Source organism: Myxine glutinosa, chromosome 1 (assembly GCF_964187855.1).
Source record: "Myxine glutinosa chromosome 1, kmMyxGlut1.1, whole genome shotgun sequence".
NCBI classification, from domain to species: domain Eukaryota; kingdom Metazoa; phylum Chordata; class Myxini; order Myxiniformes; family Myxinidae; genus Myxine; species Myxine glutinosa.
The window spans coordinates 235,824,621-235,848,157 of NC_136261.1; the positions used below are offsets into that span (position 1 = coordinate 235,824,621).

A 23,537-nucleotide genomic window follows, 5' to 3' on the forward strand; every position below is an offset into this window, starting at 1 on the left:
AGTGAGTTTATGTGGTGGGCGAGTGAGTTTAGGTGGTGGGCGAGTGACTATGTGGTGGGCGAGTGACTTTATGTGGTGGGCGAGTGAGTATAGGTGGTGGGCGAGTGAGTTTAGGTGGTGGGCGAGTGACTTTATGTGGTGGGCGAGTGACTTTATGTGGTGGGCGAGTGAGTATGTGGTGGGCGAGTGAGTTTATGTGGTGGGCGAGTGAGTTTATGTGGTGGGCGAGTGAGTTTATGTGGTGAGCGAGTGAGTTTATGTAGTGGGCGAGTGAGTTTATGTAGTGGGTGCACATACTGTTAAAGGTGTTGTGAGTATAGATGCTGGTAAAGGTGGGGTGAGTGCCGATGCTGGTGAAGGTGGGATGAGTGTAGATGCTGGTGAAGGTGGGATGAGTGTAGATGCTGGTGAAGGTGGGGTGAGTGTTGATGCTGGTGAATGTGGGGTGAGTGTTGATGCTGGTAAAGGTGGGGTGAGTGAAGATGCTGGTGAAGGTGGGGTCAGTGTTGATGCTGGTGAATGTGGGGTGAGTGTTGATGCTGGTAAAGGTGGGGTGAATGTCGATGCTGGTGAAGGTGGGATGAGTGTAGATGCTGGTGAAGGTGGGATGAGTGAAGATGCTGGTGAAGGTGGGGTGAGTGTTGATGCTGGTAAAGGTGGGGTGAATGTCGATGCTGGTGAAGGTGGGATGAGTGTAGATGCTGGTGAAGGTGGGGTGAGTGTTGATGCTGGTAAAGGTGGGATGAGTGTAGATGCTGGTGAAGGTGGGGTGAGTGTTGATTCTGGTAAAGGTGGGGTGAGTGTCGATGCTGGTAAAGGTGGGGTGAGTGCAGATGCTGGTGAAGGTGGGGTGAGTGTTGATGCTGGTGAATGTGGGGTGAGTGTTGATGCTGGTAAAGGTGCGGTGAGTGTTGATGCTGGTAAAGGTGGGGTGAGTGTTGATGCTGGTGAATGTGGAGTGAGTGTTGATGCTGGTGAATGTGGAGTGAGTGTAGATGCTGGTAAAGGTGGGGTGAGTGTAGATGCTGGTGAAAGTGGGGTGAGTGTTGATGCTGGTAAAGGTGGGATGAGTGTTGATGCTGGTGAAGGTGGGGTGAGTGTTGATGCTGGTGAATGTGGGGTGAGTGTTGATCCTGGTGAAAGTGGGGTGAGTGTTGATGCTGGTGAATGTGGGGTGAGTGTTGATGCTGGTAAAGGTGGAGTGAGTGTTGATGCTGGTGAATGTGGAGTGAGTGTTGATGCTGGTGAATGTGGGGTGAGTGTTGATGCTGGTGAAAGTGGGGTGAGTGTTGATGCTGGTGAAAGTGGGGTGAGTGTTGATGCTGGTGAATGTGGAGTGAGTGTTGATGCTGGTGAATGTGGAGTGAGTGTTGATGCTGGTGAAAGTGGGGTGAGTGTTGATGCTGGTGAAAGTGGGGTGAGTGTTGATGCTGGTGAAAGTGGGGTGAGTGTTGATGCTGGTGAAAGTGGGGTGAGTGTTGATGCTGGTGAATGTGGAGTGAGTGTTGATGCTGGTGAATGTGGAGTGAGTGTTGATGCTGGTGAAGGTGGGGTGAGTGGAGATGCTGGTGAAGGTGGGGTGAGTGTTGAGGTTGGTTAAAGTGGAGTGAGTGTAGATGCTGGTGAAAGTGGGGTGAGTGGAGATGCTGGTGAAGGTGGGGTGAGTGTTGATGTTGGTGAAAGTGGGATGAGTGTTGATGCTGGTAAAGGTGGGGTGAGTGTTGATGTTGGTGAAAGTGGGGTGAGTGGAGATGCTGGTAAAGGTGGGGTGAGTGTAGATGCTGGTGAATGTGGAGTGAGTGTTGATGCTGGTGAATGTGGAGTGAGTGTTGATGCTGGTGAAGGTGGGGTGAGTGTTGATGCTGGTGAATGTGGGGTGAGTGTTGATCCTGGTGAATGTGGAGTGAGTGTTGATGCTGGTGAATGTGGGGTGAGTGTTGATCCTGGTGAATGTGGAGTGAGTGTTGATGCTGGTGAAGGTGGGGTGAGTGGAGATGCTGGTGAAGGTGGGGTGAGTGTTGAGGTTGGTTAAAGTGGAGTGAGTGTAGATGCTGGTGAAAGTGGGGTGAGTGGAGATGCTGGTGAAGGTGGGGTGAGTGTTGATGTTGGTGAAAGTGGGATGAGTGTTGATGCTGGTAAAGGTGGGGTGAGTGTTGATGTTGGTGAAAGTGGGGTGAGTGGAGATGCTGGTAAAGGTGGGGTGAGTGTAGATGCTGGTGAATGTGGAGTGAGTGTTGATGCTGGTGAATGTGGAGTGAGTGTTGATGCTGGTGAAGGTGGGGTGAGTGTTGATGCTGGTGAATGTGGGGTGAGTGTTGATCCTGGTGAATGTGGAGTGAGTGTTGATGCTGGTGAATGTGGAGTGAGTGTTGATGCTGGTGAATGTGGGGTGAGTGTTGATCCTGGTGAATGTGGAGTGAGTGTTGATGCTGGTGAAGGTGGGGTGTGTGTTGATGCTGGTGAATGTGGGGTGAGTGTTGATGCTGGTAAAGGTGGAGTGAGTGTTGATGCTGGTGAATGTGGAGTGAGTGTTGATGCTGGTGAATGTGGGGTGAGTGTTGATGCTGGTGAAAGTGGGGTGAGTGTTGATGCTGGTGAAAGTGGGGTGAGTGTTGATGCTGGTGAATGTGGAGTGAGTGTTGATGCTGGTGAATGTGGAGTGAGTGTTGATGCTGGTGAAAGTGGGGTGAGTGTTGATGCTGGTGAAAGTGGGGTGAGTGTTGATGCTGGTGAAAGTGGGGTGAGTGTTGATGCTGGTGAAAGTGGTGTGAGTGTTGATGCTGGTGAATGTGGAGTGAGTGTTGATGCTGGTGAATGTGGAGTGAGTGTTGATGCTGGTGAATGTGGAGTGAGTGTTGATGCTGGTGAAGGTGGGGTGAGTGTTGAGGTTGGTTAAAGTGGAGTGAGTGTAGATGCTGGTGAAAGTGGGGTGAGTGGAGATGCTGGTGAAGGTGGGGTGAGTGTTGATGTTGGTGAAAGTGGGGTGAGTGTTGATGCTGGTAAAGGTGGGGTGAGTGTTGATGTTGGTGAAAGTGGGGTGAGTGGAGATGCTGGTAAAGGTGGGGTGAGTGTAGATGCTGGTGAATGTGGAGTGAGTGTTGATGCTGGTGAATGTGGAGTGAGTGTTGATGCTGGTGAAGGTGGGGTGAGTGTTGATCCTGGTGAATGTGGAGTGAGTGTTGATGCTGGTGAATGTGGGGTGAGTGTTGATCCTGGTGAATGTGGAGTGAGTGTTGATGCTGGTGAATGTGGAGTGAGTGTTGATGCTGGTGAATGTGGGGTGAGTGTTGATGCTGGTGAATGTGGGGTGAGTGTTGATGCTGGTGAATGTGGGGTGAGTGTTGATGCTGGTGAAAGTGGGGTGAGTGTAATTTATGGTGAATGTGGGGTGAGTGTAATTTATGGTGAATGTGGGGTGACTGGAGTTGCTGATGAAGGTGGCACGAGTGTTGTTGGGGTGCTTTGGACTCTGACAGCTGAGTTATGCTATTTTGCCAAAGATCTCGGCTGATGCAAGAATGAGGTGACAGAAAGTAAAAGGCAACAAATTGACAGTGGGTGGCACAATTATTTGACTCAATAAGCAAGGGAATGAACGAACAGGAAAAGCAGAGAGAGAAAAGAGAGGAGGGCAGGAAACATGGTAACCAGTAAGTTACATTGCATTCAGAAAGTATTCAGACCCCTTATCTTTTTTCATATTTTGTTATGTTGCAGCCTTATGCTGAAATCGTTGAAATTCATTTTTTCCCTCATCAATCTACACTCAATACCCCATAATGACGAAGAGAAAACAGGATTTTAGAAAGTTTTGCAAATTTATTTTTAAAAAAACAAACTGAAATATCGCATTGACACAAGTATTCATACCCTTTGCTATGACACTTGAAATTTGGCTCAGGTGCCTCCCATTTCTCTTGATAATCTTTGAGATGTTTCTCCACCTTGATTGGAGTCTACCTGTGGTAAATTCAATTGATTGGACATGATTTGGAAAGGCACACACCTGTCTATATAAGGTCTCACAGCTGACAATGCATATCAGAGCAAAAACCAAGCCATGAGGTCGAAGGAACTGCCTGCAGAGCTCAGAGACAGGATTGTGTCGAGGCACAGATCTGGGAAGGACTACAAAAACATCTCTGCTGCATTGAAGGTTCCCAAGAGCACAGTGGCCTCCATAATTCTTAAATGGAAGAAGTTTGGAACAACCAGGACTCTTCCTAGAGCTGGCCGCCCGGCCAAACTGAGCAATCGGTGGAGAAGGACCTTGGTAAGAGAGGTGACCAAGAACCCGATGGTCACTCTGGCTGAGCTCCAGAGATCCTGTGTGGAGATGGGAGAAACTTCCAGAAGGACAACCATCACTGCAACACTCCACCGATCTGGGCTTTATGGCAGAGTGGCTAGACGGAAGCCTCTCCTCAGTGAAAGACACATGAAAGCCCGCTTGGAGTTTGCAAAAAAGCACCTAAAGGACTCTTAGACTGTGAGAAACAAGATTCTGTGGTCTGATGAAACCAAGATTGAACTGTTTGGCTTCAATTCTAAGCGTCATGTCTGGAGGAAACCAGGCACCGCTCATCACTTGCCCAATACCATCCCAACGGTGAAGCATGGTGGTGGCAGCATCATGCTGTGTGTGTCTAACTTGTCTTTGTTTTACACATGATCTATATACAGGCTCTTCGAAGAGCCTTGTACTCTTTCCTTTTTTTTTTTTCTTTTTTTTTTGTATACAAGATCGAGGCTCGTGTGAGAGCTATCATTATCACAAAAAAAAAAAAAGACGGACACGTAAAAAAACATGTAATAAAGGGAGCGGGAGACAAAATGGGGAGAGAGAGGGAAGCACTCTAGTACAATATTTGAGAGCAGGGACATCGGGAGATCTGTGGGAGGGAGAGGGCTTGGGGGGGGGAGGAGGCATTGGTAGGGGGTGGGGGTGGGAGAGGTATAAAACACATGGATACTGCTAGGACTTCAAGGAAAGAAGTCGGTATTTCAGAAAGGTGTATCTGGGGTGAAATTAACGGGGGGTAGAAAAGATCAAGGTTTTGGATGGGGGAAGATAAGAGATGGTGGTGAACAGCTGTTTTAAAGACCTGGAGGGAGGAGTGGGATTGAAGAGAGTGAGCGAGTTTGTTCCAGAGGCGGGAGAAAAGAGGAATGAAAGAGTGAAGGTGAGCAGAGAGTCTTGAATTTGGCAGTTTCACCAGAAGAGGGTTGCTGGCAGATCTTCTGCGACCCGTAGGAATATTTGGGGGACAGAGCACCGACAGAGCAGGGGGAGCAAGGCCGGAGAGGAGTCCGTAGAAGACAGAAAGTCCATCAACCTGCCTGCAGTGAGTGAGTGAAAGGCCATCAGAGTTCGCTTCATTGCGGGAGATTCCAATGATTCTGAAAGCTTTGGTTTCAACCACGTGAAGCCGAGCTAGGTATTGTTGGAAATTTTCATTGTTGGAAAATGAAAATGTAACACGAGAGTAACTTTTGTGTATGGATTAGATGTGATATCCAAGTCAATTATAAATGTTTGTGGAGGTTGATCAGACGAGGTAATGGTAAAAACGAGCTTAATACAAAAAAGGTCAGTAAATAAATTGATTAAGTTGATGGAGTGGGGATATCGCAATGGCAAAAACTTGTCATATGCCGAAGTTTCTTCATGTTTGTTTTTTCCCTTGCAGACCATGCCTGAAACTGATAACTTTTCATCCTGGTTGAGATCCCAGGGTCTGAGAGCAACCATAGCTGACGCCATGGTCGCAGAGATGGGAATCGGGAGCCATGAGGTGTTCCTAGCTTGCACCGAGTCGGACTCTATGAGAGCTGAGCTGTTGTCTTTTGCCAAACAAAGGTTTCCGTTTGCGATATATGCTGAGCTTCGCAGCTTCCTAGAATCCTTCTGGATGCCCCAAGTTGTCCGTCCTGGGTCTGCGCTGGTGGACGTTTTGTGTTCAATGCTGAAGTCTGTGAGCTGGGAGCTTTCCAGCTGTGCTCAGAAACTAAGTTTGTTGGAATCGTCATCAGACTATGAAGGTATGTCTATTTCATTATTGCTTCCTTCCTTCTCCCTTACCTTTCTCTCCTAAGCTACCGTCTTCTACCTTTCTCCTTTAAAGGCTGACTTACTCAGCTCAGAAACTCAGACTCAGAAGCTCAGGTTTAAAGCTGTGCTCAGAAACTAAGTTTGCTGGAATCGTCATCAAACTATGAAGGTATGTCTGTTTCATTATTGCTTCCTTCTTTTTACCTTACCGTTCTCTCCTAAGCTACTGTCTTCTACCTTTCTCCTTTAAAGGGGCATACCAAATTATTTTTGAATACTAACTACTTTGTGGGTATAAGTAATAGTAAGGGCATTTTATGAGATATTTCACAAATCTGTTAACTAAATTGTTACCAAAAAATTTCTTCACCAATATGTTTGTAAAGGTGTGTAATAACATGTGTTAAAATGTTGAAGTTCAACTCCCGTGGGAAACCCAGAAAAAAAACTGTTGAATTCGGGTACTGAAAAACTATTTTCGAGAATTTTTTTTTTTTTTATCGGCCCTTAAGTAACTTATGAGGGGTCAAATAAGGGTTTTTCATGATTCTGAGTTGATTGTTAACATTTATATTTTCACTTTTACATTTACACACAAAGTAGCTTTTATTTCACATACATATATAATACTCAAGAGTTATTTCTCATTCACAATGTCAGAAGTTTCAACAGTCATTGTCTATGTCTTCTTCAGACTCAACAACATCATGACTGCAGTTTCTGCATGTAATGCCATTACAGACTCCACAGGCCGAGATGCACGTGACCCCATTCTTCTTGCAGCTGCATCGCCGGTTGCTGCAATCTCCATGACAATTACAGCTTGTGAACTGCAGGGGTCCCAGCCACTTTGATTGACAAAATAATAGGAAAAATAGGAATTCTGATCACAAAAAATAGGAGTTTAATAGGAAAAAACTAGGAAGTAATAGCACAGATTTCAGCATTGGAACAACATCGGTAGCTTTATTGCTGCAAGATTTATGCAAACACATGTACATGTATGGGCATGGACACACCCCCAATGAACTTGGGCCCACCCGTCTTAACATCGACAACAAAAACTATGACTTCTTCTTTTTGGCAGCCACCATGGACTCTATCAAAGTCTGCTTTTTCTTCTCCACTTTTCTCTGCGCCTCCCTGGTTTCCACCATACGAGTCTGTGTCTCTTGAATCTTTTTCTGAGCAGACTCAAGCATGGCCTGAGCTACTGCAATTTCAGTCATGTCACCTTTCTTAAGTGCCACCTTAAGCTTTTTATTTGCTTGATCAAGCAGACTGTTGCTAACAGTCAGTGACATCTGCTGAGATGACTCTTTTGCTGCCAGAGATTTCTCTGTTTTCTTCAAGTCCTCGCTCTTACGAGACAGCTCCGCTGCCTTCTCTACAGCAATCTTAGCTGTTCTCTCTCTTTCTTCTTTCTCTTGCCTGGTTTTCTCCCTGGCTTTCTGTTCATCTTCCTTGGCTTTTCGTTCTTCTTCAAGTCTCTGCATATAGTGCATGTGAGCAGAACGTCCTAACGAGAGGAGTCCCTTTGTGACTGGGACCATTTCGGGCCGGTCACCATACAATCTCATGCCATCCATTGTTGCACGGAGACCATTGATTGATGCCTCGCTCAGACTAACTCTCTCCTTGGTGACACTTTTCCCACTGATTGAGAACGCGCGTTCCACGTCACTGTTTCCGTGAGACAGTGCAAGGACAATCCTTATCATTTGTCTCACTTGGGGGAATTTACAGTTTCCCGTACAGCCTTTTAAAGCCAACACTTTTCCCCAGTAACTGTCCACTCTCTTCATGCAGACTTCTTCTTCATTCTCCTGTGTTTCCTGGGACCAGTCAGTAGGAATGGCTTCCTCTTGGTACACCTTCCATTCATCTGCAATGCTGTCACTGTCAATATTCCTCTTCAGCTGTCTGGACAGGCTCTTGGCTGATTCAAGAGACCATGCAGCAGTCCTGTTTTGTGGCTGCAGACATCTGGCATTCTTCAGGATTTTGTTTGTCAATGGAAGCTTCTTTTGTAGGTGTACTATGGCTGCCTGGTAGCACTTCCTCATCCCAAGATACATCCTTTCCCTCTCAGAGACTCAACTTAGCGATACACCGTCGGGTATCCTCTCCCACACCCATGGATTCATTCTCCAGCTGGTTTGCAACAATGGAAACATCAAGGTTTGAGATGTCTTTCACAGCATCAACTGAAGGAGTCTTCATAATTCTTCTGATCAGTTTTTTGAGCAGGTCATGGAGTTTGTCATATAGAATGTGCACAAGTGGTTGCTCTGACTGGAAGAAGGTGAGGAACTCTGCAAATGTTGCTGCCAAGAACTTCAGGAAATGCAGTTGAGCTTTTATTTCCGGTCGCTGTAGTTCTGTTTTGATTCTTTTGTACCTGGGTTTAAACATGTACTTTGGCTGCTGCTTTGGAAGAAATACCAAGAAATACTCTTTGAGAGATTCCCAGATCTCTATCAGCCGCTCCACTGCAGGTCCCAGTGTCAACCACCTGCACTCGACATGCTTCAAAGGCTTTTTTGGAACAGCACCCAATTTATGCTGAATGTCTTGAAAATCAACAGATCTAGCAGCAGAGCCTTTGAACCAGTAGAAAATGTCCACTGCAAGCTCAGTTAGGTTTCCACAGTACTCTGCAAGTCCTTTGGCAAAAGCATTGTGTACTGTATGGAGAGTACATGTACATCAAGGAGACCAGGGCCCCTGTTGTCGAGAATGGCTTTGTCAATCTGTCTCCACACAGTGGTGCTCACATTAGGCCCATCACTGCCGAGCATGATAATATCCTGAAGCTGCAGTTTCGATTCATCCAAGGCAGAGATTATTTTCCTGGACAAATCTTCTCCAGTTGCATGACCCATGAGGTAAGTTTTGAGGTGAAATACTAATATCTGTTCCTCGGCATCAGACCAATACCGTACACGGATTTCTAGTTGCTTCAAGTTCTGTTTATTGGTGGTTTCATCATACATGAGGCTGAAGCCAGAAGCTGAATTCTTAACATCAGTGACTATCATGTCCTGAAAATAAGGACCTGTGGCTTCGCTAATGAGATATGAAACTTTCGATGAGCTCATTGAGAAACCATCCGGGATAACACCAGGAAACATTGCCTGCAGAAGATCCTTCAAACCGTCACAGGAAGAGTAGCTCAGATTCGAACGAACAACTTTCAATGTCCATAGAAGTTCTGCTTTTGTAATAGCGTCTTTTTTGGACATACAGACTAAAGCTGCACGACTTGGCTCATCTGTAGAAGCTGACCCTGATGCTGAAGCAGATGAAGTTGATGGTTGAACGAATGTCAGCAACGTCTGTGACCCACCCAGCAGTTCCTTCGCACGCTTCAGGTGCCCTTTGTTTTGGGCATGTTGTGTCAGTTGTTTCACACCCTGATTGTCACACCTCACTTCCGAATGGCACAACGAGCAGTAAGCTGAGAACACTGAGGACTTGCTAGGCTGACACCAGTCAGAAAGCCTACATCCATGTCCACTTTTCAACCACTCTGGGTTAAATTTAGTTCTCCCACCAGGCATTATACTGCTGGGAGTATACCTGTCAAAAAGAAAACAAATATGAGATAAGATTAAATGAATTAGCATAGAAAATCCTAACCTGTTAACGCATGAAGTGGAAAGAACTGTGAACCAAACAGTTTTTTTTTTCAAAACTGAAACATAAGTTAGTAAAATAATGAGAACAAACAAAGTAATTTAAAGGCAAATCAACAAATTTCTTACCGGTCTGCAGATTATACCTGAAACAAGAAAGATGATAAATAACATGTCCTAACATGTTTACCACCCGATAATTGCATTTTCTCCACTGCTGAATAGCTTGAACACTAATCTGAGTTCAAGCTAAGCGATGACAATTCAATTATGTATCTTTGGTATTGTTGTTGTACTATCTTCAGAAGATTATGAAACAACAAGACTTTAACAGTCTTTATTGTTTTTTGTTTGTTTGTTTTTTTATTGTCCTACATTGCTTGCATTACCTATTGTGCAGCATTGCGTATGTAAATTTTAATTCTACTGTAATTTTGTTAAAAGCTGAATATGCAACTACCACACGAAAGTATACAGAATTAAGTTGTAATCCCTATTTTGTGTCGTGGTCCTTCTTTATTATCTGCAATTAAATGATGAAATGTGTGAATTGTCGATTGAATTAGTTCTTTGCCAAATACTATTAGTTTTAGGCAAAATACAATCTCATTGTAATAAGCGAAAGATTGAGTTAAACATGTAGTATCAAATGTCAATGTTTAGCAAATTAGTAGAAAAGTTCAATTTCAGGTCGAATCTTTAGGGAAAGGTTGTTAGTAATAACTGAATAACCGCAAAGTTCACAGTTGGTTTTGTTACTCTAAGTAAAGTACAAACCTTAAAAATTGAGCTCAGCTGAACTTTTGAAATAAGACAAAGGACAATGATAATGGTCAAGGTATCATTCAGTCATTCTTCACAAAGTATATGAGATAATCCAAGAGAAATGCGTGATAAACATAGTTATATTATTTTCATCTCATTTTATCTTTTATAATTCTGTTACTGAATAGCATGAAGCACGAATCATAAAGGTAAAACAATTGTTTGGAAGGATATACTTAATATTAGGACAAAGTCAAAAATAACAATAACATAATATACATAAGATATACATATCATTTCCAGTCGAGATCAATAACAACACGTACTTTACACCATGGTGTAAACGACATGCCTCCACTTCGTACAGTATTTATTTGTGACGTCATCACTGCATACTCAATTTTTCCTCAACACTGCACTTTGTTGAGTCCTCAAAAATGCACTCACCACTTGTGAAATCGATCGAACAAACGGTTTTCGAGAAAAAGACAAAGAGACATATGTTCTTCGGGGATTTGAGCTTAAAGTCGTTTTGGAAATTTGTCTTGCGATTATGGACCCAGAAAGCAATTCCATGGCTGACGATTGGTATAGGAATGTCTGTTCTGACGCTTAGATACAGAAATTCTACTAATTAATATATCAATTTAAATTTTGGAACATTAAGGGTTAAAAAATAGGAAAAATAGGAATTTCCACCAAAAAATAGGAGATTTATAGGATCCTATTAAAAAGTAGGAATAAATAGGAAAAATAGGAGGGCTGGGACCCCTGGAACTGCAATAGCTCCTCAGGAGCCGTGGGGTCCAGTGTTGGAACTGGCTCATACCCATGCACACCTATTGTCCATCCATAGTCACTGGGGTTCAGAGACATGCTCTGTAGAAGGATCCAGTCCCGGGTCTGCAGGTAGGCACGGAGTGAATGTTGTGCAGCTGCACCCTCTGTTGGAGGTAGAGTCTCTGGTTTGATCACTCCTGCCGCTGCCTTCCTTGAGAACATGTACCGAATTTCACCCAATGTAGTATCTCGTCCATGGTAAATGTACTTGAAAATCGCAGTACCAGCCTGAATCACTGTTTCCTTGGTGGCTTCTGTGTCAAGGAAGATGTCGATGTACTCAGCCGCGTCCCCTTCGCAAAACCTAAAAAAAAGCACCAGGTCTATGTCAAGTAAAGTATAATGTAAAACAGAAATAAAATTATTATTATTTTTAACATTTATACTATGATGACAATGATTATAATTATTATTATTATTAGTATTAGTATTATTTGCCGACGTAATAGTAGTATTATCATTATTACCTGGCAAATAGAGTTGTTTTCCCATGACCAGCGATTGCAGAAACCGTATCACACCCCGTGAAGGCGTGACAGAAGAGCAGGTAGCTATTCTGTGTTTCGGAGAGAGATTCTTTGATCTTTCGGACGTCATAAGAGCCGTTTGATGTGGTTAAGAAGAGTGGATGGTGGCTGTCTGAGCTATGGTGCACCAGCATTACCAGCACGTCTGCATCTTCTGCTCGCACCTGAAAATATAACAACATGTACAAAGCATAATGAACCGTTCAGAACAGATTTAACTTTTCAACAGTGTGAATTCTCTTATTTTTAAATTACCCCATCTCCCCCCGGGCTCCATCCAATAGTTATACAAACTGAAGACACAAATGGTACTGACCTCAACAGAGCCATCTGAAGCAGCAGCCAATGCCTCTCTCACAATTGAAGTGTCAGCATCATTGTCACACCGCTCCACAGTGATGTGATGTTTTCGGAAGGTTGAAGAGAGAAGGTGGATGAGCTCACTCTTGTTATGAGTGTTGTCCAGAAACTTTGCTCTTGGGGTCCAGTTGGACATATCCGGTCGAATCTGGAGATTACAGCAGGAATTCTTGGTGCGCCGGATGTGGTCGTGATCATTTGGTGATCTGCTGTAGCCATCAAAGACCACAATGATCTTCTGGGAGCAGCGGCCCAGATACTGCACGTAGCTCAGGTAACTGTTGTCGATCTCCTGCCAGGTCTGACGTTGTTCCCACTTCACCATGTAGACAAGCCATCCGCCATCAATTACGAGGGTGCAGCAGGGTTGGTTAGTCAAGTCAAGTGGATCAGTTAACGCCTTCAGGCTTGTATTTGAAAAGTCTGCCTTGTTTGCCTTGTTCATCTTCTGATCTTTGTTACTGAACAGGGACAATGGGAAGGGAGTCAGCTCATACTGTAAGCTTGTCTCAACTGTCATATCCCGCTGGGCGAAAATGATCAGTCGGTTGAACAACTTTAGTGAGTCAAGGTGAATCTTTTTCTCGTTGACCAAGGGGAATTTTCTTAGTGATGACAGGGCTTTTATCTTTGACTTGACATCCATGGTCGACGTCACTGACTGTCCATCCAGCTTGATCTGCATCTCCATCCCAACTTCAGCTGCTCTCTCAGCATTGACTGCGTCATCTCCAGTGCTTGTGAATCCTGTTGAGAAGGACACGAGCAACTCCTTGTCTCTATCGTTGTCGAATGGCTTGATCTCCTCAAACCATTTTAGGACAAGTTCAACTGCCTCTGCATCTCGCTTCATCTGTGTCTTGGCAAGGTCTCTGTGGACTGGAACATGTTTACTGACGTCCTCCTCCATCCGCTGGTTGACATCAGACAGGTGACTGAGGGTGAGCACCCAGCATTTGTGGCCAGAAAAACTGTTTCTCATTCTTCCTCTGCTCAGTCCACCTTGTGACTTGGCTGCCTTCATTAATGTCTGCTCAATGCAAATGTCACACCATGTGCCGGACCACTCATGACTTGAGTAACGGACAACGTGGTTCCCGTGGGCAGTGAGACGTTCTAAGGTGTCTTTGTAAGCAGGCAAAGTTTCTAGTTCCTTCATGAGTTGACAGTACAGCCGTGCGCCCTTGGCATACTGATGATGGCCTGCAGCGGCAAAGATGTGAAGCATCTTGGTAACAATGCAGGACAGATGCCCATTGTGGTCTGCAAGTCGCTCGGTTCTGATAAAGACCTTGATCACATCTACCATGTGGTGGTACTCCACCCAGAGTGCAGGTGTTCTTCCTCCTTTTGCGAGTCGTTTGAAGGTTTCTTCAAACCTTTGCTCAAACACTGGCACTACTGGGTCTGAGTGTCTGGCTCCCATCTTCCCATCAGCCACCGATGTATCATCCCATCAGCCATCAGCTGGTGTATCCGAGCGTGCACAGATGAAGCAATTGAGTAAAGGTGGGCGCGATTCGGAAAATTTTAAGTCCGCTTACCGCTTATCCGCTCCGCCAGCCCGTGTAGTCCGATTCGCTTATCCGCTTCAGCGGCCGAAAATCTTAGTCCGCTTACCGCTTATCCGCTTATCCGCTTCGATTCGATTTTTTTAAAGCGCTTCGACGTTTTTAAAGCGATTTTTGACGTTTCTAAAGGGAATTTAATGCTTTTTAAGCCTAAATAGCCATTTCTAACTACTACAAAGACAAACAAAGCTTTTAAGATCAAAAATATACATTTTTATTTAAATAAAATTTATTCAAAATGTATTGAAATAAAGTTTTCCACTCGACTCTACTCTACTCTACAGTTAATTTAAATATAATTTTAATATATGCAAGTTACATTAAAGAAAAATCAATTTGCCCGTCCTTTCTTTGACAAGAGAGTCTACTAGTCAACAGACTAGCACTAGCAGTCTGTTGACTAGTCCTCGTCTTCCTCCTCCACCTCGTGGGCCTTCTTGAGGATTTGGAGGTTGCCCTTCATGAAGACGAGGGCCTCGAAGTTCGGTGCAGCCAGGGCCGACCTCTTAGGCCTGAGGATGTCCGACCCGTAGCTGAACACGCGCTCGACCGAGGCAGAGCTCGGGAGCGGCGTGTTATGCCTGAGAAACAGAGTTACCCAAGCATCACGGAACTCGAGCGGGAAGAGATTGGGCGAGAGCTGTAACGTTTGGTTATTCAGACACAAACAAGTCAACAAGATGGCGGGCCAACGGACTGCCGTTTATTCGTCATGGTGTCGTGAACATGCCGTAAACCATGACGTGAACATAACGTCATGATGTAATGCGTTATGTTACAACCATGTCGTAAACCATGACGTGAACATAACGTTATGATATAATGCGTTATGTCGCAAGAGCCGAGTTGTTAGGGTTTCACTTATTATTCACTTAAATAAATATTCACAATTCTAGAGTAACGGCTCAGGCTAACAGCTGATTTGGCGAATCGCGATGCGCTTTAATTTTTCGGTAGTCCGCTTACGCTTATCCGCTTCGGTTTCCGGGGGTTGTTCCGATTCGCTTATCCGCTTCGAAAACGTTAGTCCGCTGCAGCGGATAAGCGGATAAGCGGACTTTCGAAGCGGACCGCCCACCTTTGCAATTGAGCACAGGTGGAGTAACGTCTTCATCCATATTGCTAGACTCCATGTCCTGCGAAGTAGAAAATGAGATATATTTAGAAATTATTTTTCCACAAAGGAGTGTCTGTGGTGAAATATAAATGTTAACAATCAACTCAGAATCATGAAAAACCCTTATTTGACCCCTCATAAGTTACTTAAGGGCCGATTAAAAAAAATAAAAATTCTCGAAAATAATTTTTCGGTACCCGAATTCAACAGCTTTTTTTCTGGGTTTCCCACGGGAGTTGACCTTCAACATTTTAACACATGTTATTACACACCTTTACAAACATATTGGTGAAGAAATTTTTTGGTAACAATTTAGTTAACAGATTTTCATATGTTTCCCTTACTATAAGTTAACTTCTAATAACCGAATAGAGCATTCGTTATCACAACTACTCCATGTTTGCCTTTATTTCTCTACCTCCAGTGCTTGCGTCACCACGTCGTTTATGGTTTGTTCATTATTACCTTCACTAGAGGAGAGGGTATTGCATTTGAGTCCGTTTGTCTGTCTGTCTGTCTATTTGTCTGTTTGTTTGTCCACACACAATAAATATGGTTTTCTCTGCAACCTTCTGTCCAATTGACACGAAATGTCACCATAGGTGCACATCCTCCTGTAAAATTTTTATTGACAATTATGATGTCATCGGTCACGTTCAGACCATGCCTGAAAGACAATGGTCATGTGCGCAGACCATGGTACGGGCGCCACCTTGGAAAACTGAAAAACGTTGCACCTCTATATCTCCAAAAGCGCTGCATAGAAAAAAATGTGACATGGCTCATTGTAAAGCATTCTCCATGGGGAATAACATATGTTAACTAGATGGTTTTCATGGAATACTTACCCTGCGTAGTCAACTTGTTGCGTGTCAACTCTTCTGTTTTTGAACTTTTTTTTTTCTTTGATCCAATATGGCTGCCAGACCACGTGAGCAATGACGTCATAAATTTATATTCTCTAATATAATTGTTGCATAGATCACGCTCAATACATTTCAAACTGATCAGACTAAGCGTGTCCCTGTCGAATTATGATGTCATAATTATGGCACCAATGACATCATCGTTAACAATACCTGTGGTGAAACTGTACCAAAGTTGAACCCAGGTTTGGTACTCCCTTAAACCGCTGGGCGGTGTCTATAAGACCTCGGACGTCCGCGACTCGAGGCCACTCCTGCGACATCATTATACCATGCCATGTAGAATTGAATGGTACGTACCCGCCTATATTCTAGGTTTGCTTGCATTGACTGATATATTCAATCTTCTCATATGATGCCTAGATCCTGACATGTATGTTGCTTGATGTACTTTACAGGATGATGTACAGATCTGATTGAGATTAAACCATACATATGGAACACGTTGTGAATCTGGTTGATTTCCACAACACTTAATCTCAATCAAGATCTTCGGGAATGGTGGGACACGAGTCTGGCGATGGCCGGATGAACGCTGATCTCAGACGAGCGTTTCCCGACATTCTCCATGCTCCTGCGCGGCCCACCTCGGAGAAGAATGACCAGCTGAGAGCCCATCGAGCCAGCTCCAGCCACGGAGCTCCGACGACTCTCGCTGCCGGTCTACCTCGACGGGACCGGAAGCGCAAGCATTTTGCGGAACCACGCCGTCAAAGCGCGAACTGCTCTCCTGGGGCCCGGACGCCGGAGCAGGCGTGACGGACTCCGGCAAGGCGCCTGCTGAAGGAGGCCACTGGGAAATGTCCTGGGCCGCAACCCCGTCGGAACGACAGACCCGCTTGGCGCCGAAGGTACGAGTCTAGCCTCGGTTGCTCGAAACGCTAACGGCTCCGTCCGAGAGAATCATCCTAGATTTGCGTGCCTCGGCCCGAGATGAGATTCCCATGCGAGTGATCACGACTCCCATGTCGGCCATGCCTCCACACGGCCGGCACACTCCGACCACTCGCTGCTCGGTGGAATCGCCTCCTCCGCGCGGGCCGGAACACTCCGACCACTCGCTACTCGGTGGAATCGCCTCCTCCGCGCGGGCCGGCACACTCCGACCACTCGCTGCTCGGTGGAACCACCTCCTCCGCGCGAATCGCGCACTGCTCGTCGGAATCATGCCGTGCCTCACACGGCCGGCTCACTCCGGCTGCTCGGTGGAATCACCTCCTCCACGCGAATCCCCTCGCTGCTCGGTGGAACCACCTCCTCCGCGTGAATCGCGCACTGCTCGTCGGAATCACGCTGTGCCTCACACGGCCGGCTCACTCCGGCTGCTCGGTGGAATCACCTCCTCCGCACTGCTCGTCGGGATCACGCCGTGCCTCACACGGCCGGCTCACCCTGACCACTCGCTGCTCGGTGGAACCACCTCCTCCGCGCGAATCGCGCACTGCTCGTCGGAATCACGCCGTGCCTCACACGGCCGGCTCACTCCGGCTGCTCGGTGGAATCACCTCCTCCACCCGAATCCCCTCGCTGCTCGGTGGAACCACCTCCTCCGCGCGACTCTCGCTCTGCTCGTCGGAATCACGCTGTGCCTCACACGGCCGGCTCACTCCGGCTGCTCGGTGGAATCACCTCCTCCGCGCGAAGCCGCACGTTGCTCCCTTCGCGGGCCCTACTCGGTGAGGCCGGCGATTCCTATCGCTGCTCGCCGGAATCACCTCCTCCCGCACGAATCACGCGCTGCACCATCGCTGGATGGCATCCTCACTAGGCACGATGCGCCAGTCGTTGGATGGACCCCTTCTTCACGCGAAGCGCACGTGATTCCCCTCGCTGGCACTACTCTGTGGCCCCGTTGCTGCTGGTCGGCATCCCACCTACGCATGGCTTCTCAGCGAGGCCGGCGAACACCGCTGCCCGGACTCGCCTCAATGCGTGAGGCTCATTTGGCTCTACTCGGGGACTCGCCGAGCATGGTCTTCCTAAACTTTCATCTTCTTCCGCTGTCATAACCTTAATAAACAATCTTAAAAGGGTTCTAAGGGGTTCACGGCACTCGGGGATTTGTGAAATGTGATTTGTGAAATGTGATTTGGGTTGGCGTGATGTATCGTATCATGCTAGATACCGTTGATAACTACCGCACTGCTGCCGCTATTCCCCGCTTCAACCCCGGACAAACCCTGCCCGAAAGCCATCGAACGGGACGCTACTTCAGGCCGTGCAAATTATTGCGGCCCAGCGTGCTCGCCCTCTCGTCTCAGCGTGCCACGCTGGCTCGACAGGCCGAGGACGACTTTCGGTTTTGCCAACGAACCGCACGCGCCCGAACCAATTGATGACGTCACCGACTAATCACGCGTTTGCTCTACGGCGTCATTAACGTAATTGCGTGCTTCACGCGATCTCATCATCGGGGATTCGTTTACATTTCCATGTACCTTGGTAAACTACGTACCAAATGTCCTTTACGTAAACGACGTAAACTACGTAACGCGACGCTACCTCAAGGTCGCGCGCCCGCGCCGTTTAGGGAGTACACGGTGACCTCGTGAAATGGTGACGTTGAGCGTCGCGCCCGACTCCCTTGTCACCTGCGCAAGTAACGGGGGCACCGTACTGCCTGCTCGCCCTTGACTCTGGGCTTGTTGTTTATCGGACAGAGCTCTTAGCTTGTATCCACGCACATTTCGAGACTGCGAGACGCCTCGTCTGATTCCATTTTCCCTCTGCCCCAGACTGACTGTGACTCAGACTGACCCAGACTGTGAAGGTCGTCTGACTTCGGTATGCGGCGCGCCGCTGGAAACTCGGGGGGTGGGGGGGGGGGGGGGGGATCCCAGGAGGTTGGGCAATCCATCCGCGATCCGGATGCCGCGATCCGGATGCCGTTCGGTATAACGCCTCCCACCTCGCCCCTTGTGGGGACCCAGGATGGACAATCCATCCACGATCCGGATGCCGTTCGGTATAACGACTCCCACCTCGCCCCTTGTGGGGACCCAGGATGACGTCCATGGATGTCTTTGTGTCTTTGAGTGAGTCTTTGAGTCCATGGATGGTCGATCCGAGCCATTCAATGAAGGCGTTGAATGGATGGATCGGTCGGACATCCGTGGATGGACAATCCATCCGGGACATCTAGCATGGATGGACAGTCCATCCGGGGCGATGGCTGTCTTTGGGTCTCTGAGTCTTTGCGTCCGTGGATGGTCGATCCATCCGCGGTCCGGCTGGATCCGTGCCATGCAATGAAGGCGTTGAATGGATGGATCGGTCGGACATCCGTGGATGGCCAATCCATCCGGGACATCTAGCATGACAATCATCTCGACATCTAGACAATCCATCCGGGACAACGCTGAGACAAACAAGGTTTGTCCAGCCGGGACTCTCTCTCGGTTTGTGAATGGGACAATCCATCCGGGACAACGCTGGGACAAACAAGGTTTGTCCAGCCGGGACTCTCTCTCGGTTTGTGAATGGGACAATTCAATTCGCTTTGAATGGGACAATCCTTCCATCCGGGGCATCCTCTCGGTAGCCGGTATAGCCGATCTTCTCCGATCCTCCGAGCGCTGTACAGCAGGACAGGATTGCCATATGCATCCCGGAGGTTCTGCGCGCTTCGCTGGAGAGGCGCGTTCCGGTCGTTTTGTGCGTCGTCGTAATCAGCCATGCCGGTCGTCCAGGCAGCCTTCAGAGGCCGCTCGTGTCTCGTGCGAAGGATCGCTGCCAACGGTAGATTCACGTGCCGGAACAAGAGTTTGTAATGCGTATGAGCTGCCGTCAGAGGACGCTCGAGTCTCGTGATTCAACAGGGCCGCTGCCGGTGTCGAGTAACTCTCGTTATGGCTCTCATCGATTCTCTCCCTCGGCAATTCCATGACATGGACCTAACATGGATCGATCATGTACCCTTGGGAGCCTAGGCAGGTACAGACTGCAATTGACGTACTGTAATGGCCTCCTGTCATGTCATCTTACTTACTGTTACAGCTTACTGTAATTCTTTACTGTACTTGCTTACTGTAATTCCATGACATGGACCTAACATGGATCGATCATGTACCCTTGGGAGCCTAGGCAGGTACAGACTGCAATGGACTCACTGTAATGGCCTCCTGTCATGTAACCTTACTTACGGTTACAGCTTACTGTAAAGAGGCTTACTGATTTACACATGTGTTGCATTGCGACGAATGGACATTCACTCTTCGCCAAGGTACAACGTATCCTATTTAGCTACTGTGCCGACGACCCCGCTGTAAGACTAGACTATTGTGACCCACGTGACCGTCCCTCCCTTCGCCTGATACACCCCTGCCTGAAGCAGTGAAGGCACTGAGGTGCCCCTCTGACACCTGCCTCCAGCGGCTACTCCGAAGCAGGGGGACTCTGGGCTTGGGGATGTCGTACCCGGTAGTTTCCGACCCTGTGTTGGCAGGGTAATTTCGCCACCCTGACCGCTATGGAAGGACCGACTGACTTTATAGGGAAATATGTCTTGAACACCCCAAGAATAAAATGATAACTTCCTCAATCCATTAATGCTGACGTGCACTCGCTTCCTGCCGAGCGGCAGTATAGTTCTAACGGTGGGGAGAATGTGGTGAAACTGTACCAAAGTTGAACCCAGGTTTGGTGCTCCCTTAAACCGCTGGGCGGTGTCTATAAGACCTCGGACGTCCGCGACTCGAGGCCACTCCTGCGACATCATTATACAATGCCATGTAGAATTGAATGGTACGTACCCGCCTATATTCTAGGTTTGCTTGCATTGACTGATATATTCAATCTTCTCATATGATGCCTAGATCCTGACATGTATGTTGCTTGATGTACTTTACAGGATGATGTACAGATCTGATTGAGATTAAACCATACATATGGAACACGTTGTGAATCTGGTTGATTTCCACAACAATACCTATTCCCCATATGGAGTTATTTACAATGAGCCATGTTTCAATTTTTTCCATGCAGCGGTTTTGGAGATATAGAGGTGCAACGTTTTTTGGTTTTTCCAAGATGGCGCCTGCACCACATGACCTATGACGTCATGATTATCATTAAAATATTCTAGAGGAGGAGGTGCTCCTATGGTGAACATTTCGTGTCCATCAGACCAACAGTTGCTGAGAAAAAAAAAATTCACAATGATCGGATAAGTGTTGGACTTGTCAAATTATGATGTCATAACGAAGGCACCGATGACATCATTAACATATCTTATTCCCTAAGGGGAGTACTTGACAATGAGCCATGTTTAAATTTTTTCCATGGAGCGGTTTCGGAGATATAGAGGTGTAACTTTTTTCGATTTTTTCCAAGATGTCGTCTGTACCACGTGACCTATGACGTTATAATTGTCATTACAAAATTCCACAGGACCCGCACATATTCTGAAAATTTCGCGTCCATCAGACTAACAGTTGCAGAGGAATTTTTGTTTTATTCATACTGATCAGATAAAGCGTTGTACTTGTTGAATTATGATAATGCGTGAGTGTGTGTCCCTGTGCGAGTGTGTGTCCCTGTGCCAGTGTGTGTCCCTGTGCCAGTGTGTGTCCCTGTGCCAGTGTGTGTCCCTGTGCCAGTGTGTGTCCCTGTGCCAGTGTGTGTCCCTGTGCCAGTGTGTGTCCCTGTGCCAGTGTGTGTCCCTGTGCCAGTGTGTGTCCCTGTGCCAGTGTGTGTCCCTGTGCCAGTGTGTGTCCCTGTGCCAGTGTGTGTCCCTGTGCCAGTGTGTGTCCCTGTGCCAGTGTGTGTCCCTGTGCCAGTGTGTGTCCCTGTGCCAGTGTGTGTCCCTGTGCCAGTGTGTGTCCCTGTGCCAGTGTGTGTCCCTGTGCCAGTGTGTGTCCCTGTGCCAGTGTGTGTCCCTGTGCCAGTGTGTGTCCCTGTGCCAGTGTGTGTCCCTGTGCCAGTGTGTGTCCCTGTGCCAGTGTGTGTCCCTGTGCCAGTGTGTGTCCCTGTGCCAGTGTGTGTCCCTGTGCCAGTGTGTGTCCCTGTGCCAGTGTGTGTCCCTGTGCCAGTGTGTGTCCCTGTGCCAGTGTGTGTCCCTGTGCCAGTGTGTGTCCCTGTGCCAGTGTGTGTCCCTGTGCCAGTGTGTGTCCCTGTGCCAGTGTGTGTCCCTGTGCCAGTGTGTGTCCCTGTGCGAGTGTGTGTCCCTGTGCGAGTGTGTGTCCCTGTGCGAGTGTGTGTCCCTGTGCGAGTGTGTGTCCCTGTGCGAGTGTGTGTCCCTGTGCGAGTGTGTGTCCCTGTGCGAGTGTGTGTCCCTGTGCGAGTGTGTGTCCCTGTGCGAGTTCCTGTGTGTGTTCGTGTGTCTATGTCTATGTCTATGTCTATGTGTGTGTGTCTATGTCTGTGTGTCTATGTCTATGTGTCTATGTCTATGTCTGTGTGTGTATGTCTGTGTGTGTCTATGTCTATCTGTGTGTGTGTCTATGTCTGTGTGTGTCTATGTCTGTGTGTGTGTGTGTGTGTCTATGTCTATATCTGTGTGTGTGTTTTTATAGTGACTCAGTTATGCTCGTCGGGCACTTTTAACCTGCCGTTGCTCGCGTCAAATCTGGAATTAAAATCATATTTTAAACATGATGTTGGTGGTGTTGGTGTTGGCTTAGCGGTTGGGGTGCAGGCTTGGGATCCTAGGATCCTCAGTTTGAATCCCGGTCGATTGCTAAATTAACAACAGGGGGTTGACTCAGCCTGTCATCCTTCCGAGGTCGGCAAATTGAGTACCAGCTTGCTGGGATGAATGATCCCGGTGTGTACCCCGATTTAGAATAGGTACACCGTATCCCTGCGCATCGTAAGAGGCGACTAAGGGTTGGCGTCAGGAAGGGCATCCGGCCATAAAAACATTGCCTCAAACAGGGAACCATGATTGTCATGGGGCCCGCAAGGCTAACCCCCGCTCCAGCGGGGAAAATGGCCTTAAAACGATCATTCATTCATTCATTCATTCATTTTAAACACGATATTCAGCATTGAGCCAAAAGAGTGGCAAATTCGAAATGTTTCTGTTTCTTTTTAATTAACAATCATTGTTCTGCTTCTGAATACAATAAATATCTGTGGATGAGAGGAATTGTGTACCATTTCCTGTTAATAGAAGTAGCTAGCAGTGGCAGTGGATATAGCACATACACACAAACACAGACAGATGCTTCTCCTTCTATCAATATATGCAAAAATCTAATATAATTTATCTTGTGGCCACAGAACCAAACCAAATATACAGTCACGTGAAAAAGTAAGTACACCCCATGTAAAGTTTTGACTTTTTCAATATATTTCAACATACAGCTATTTGATCTTCATTTCAACAATATTGATAGATAAAGGTGATATAATATAACAAATATCATGAAACATTTACATTTTGTAGTCCATTGTATAATTTAAATAAACATAAATGCAAATTTCGCATGTGGAAAAAGTAAGTACACCCATAGCTCTAATAGGTGGTATTGCCCCCTTTGGCAGAAACAACCTCAATGTAGGCGTTTCTTATAACTGTCTACCAGTCTCTGACATCGACTGGGAGAAATTTTTGCCCACTCCTCCATGCAGAATTCTTTCAGCTGTGCGATGTTTGAGGGGTTTCTTGCATGCACAGCTCGTTTCAAATCCCCCTACAACATCTCGATGGGATTTAGATCCGGGCTTTGACTTGGCCATTCCAGAATCCTCCATTTCTTTCTTTTTAGCCATTCCTTGGTGGATTTACTGGTATGTTTAG

At 46.9% G+C, this 23,537-nt stretch overlaps 1 protein-coding gene and 1 long non-coding RNA gene across 2 annotated transcripts in view; both read left to right on the forward strand.

The window, feature by feature from the left end:
* LOC137435262 (uncharacterized) overlaps positions 1 to 23,537 on the forward strand; it is a 54,130-nt gene that overhangs the window by 866 nt on the left and 29,727 nt on the right. Inside the window, exon 2 of the mRNA XM_068128884.2 lies at positions 5,691 to 6,042. Coding sequence (XP_067984985.2) covers positions 5,694 to 6,042 — 349 coding nt within the window. The 5' untranslated portion in view covers positions 5,691 to 5,693. The remainder of the gene's footprint in view (positions 1 to 5,690; positions 6,043 to 23,537) is intronic.
* On the forward strand, positions 18,783 to 20,688 carry LOC137419370 (uncharacterized). Its single transcript, XR_010982851.2, has 2 exons — positions 18,783 to 19,168; positions 19,242 to 20,688. It is a non-coding gene; the product is annotated as an uncharacterized LOC137419370 (long non-coding RNA).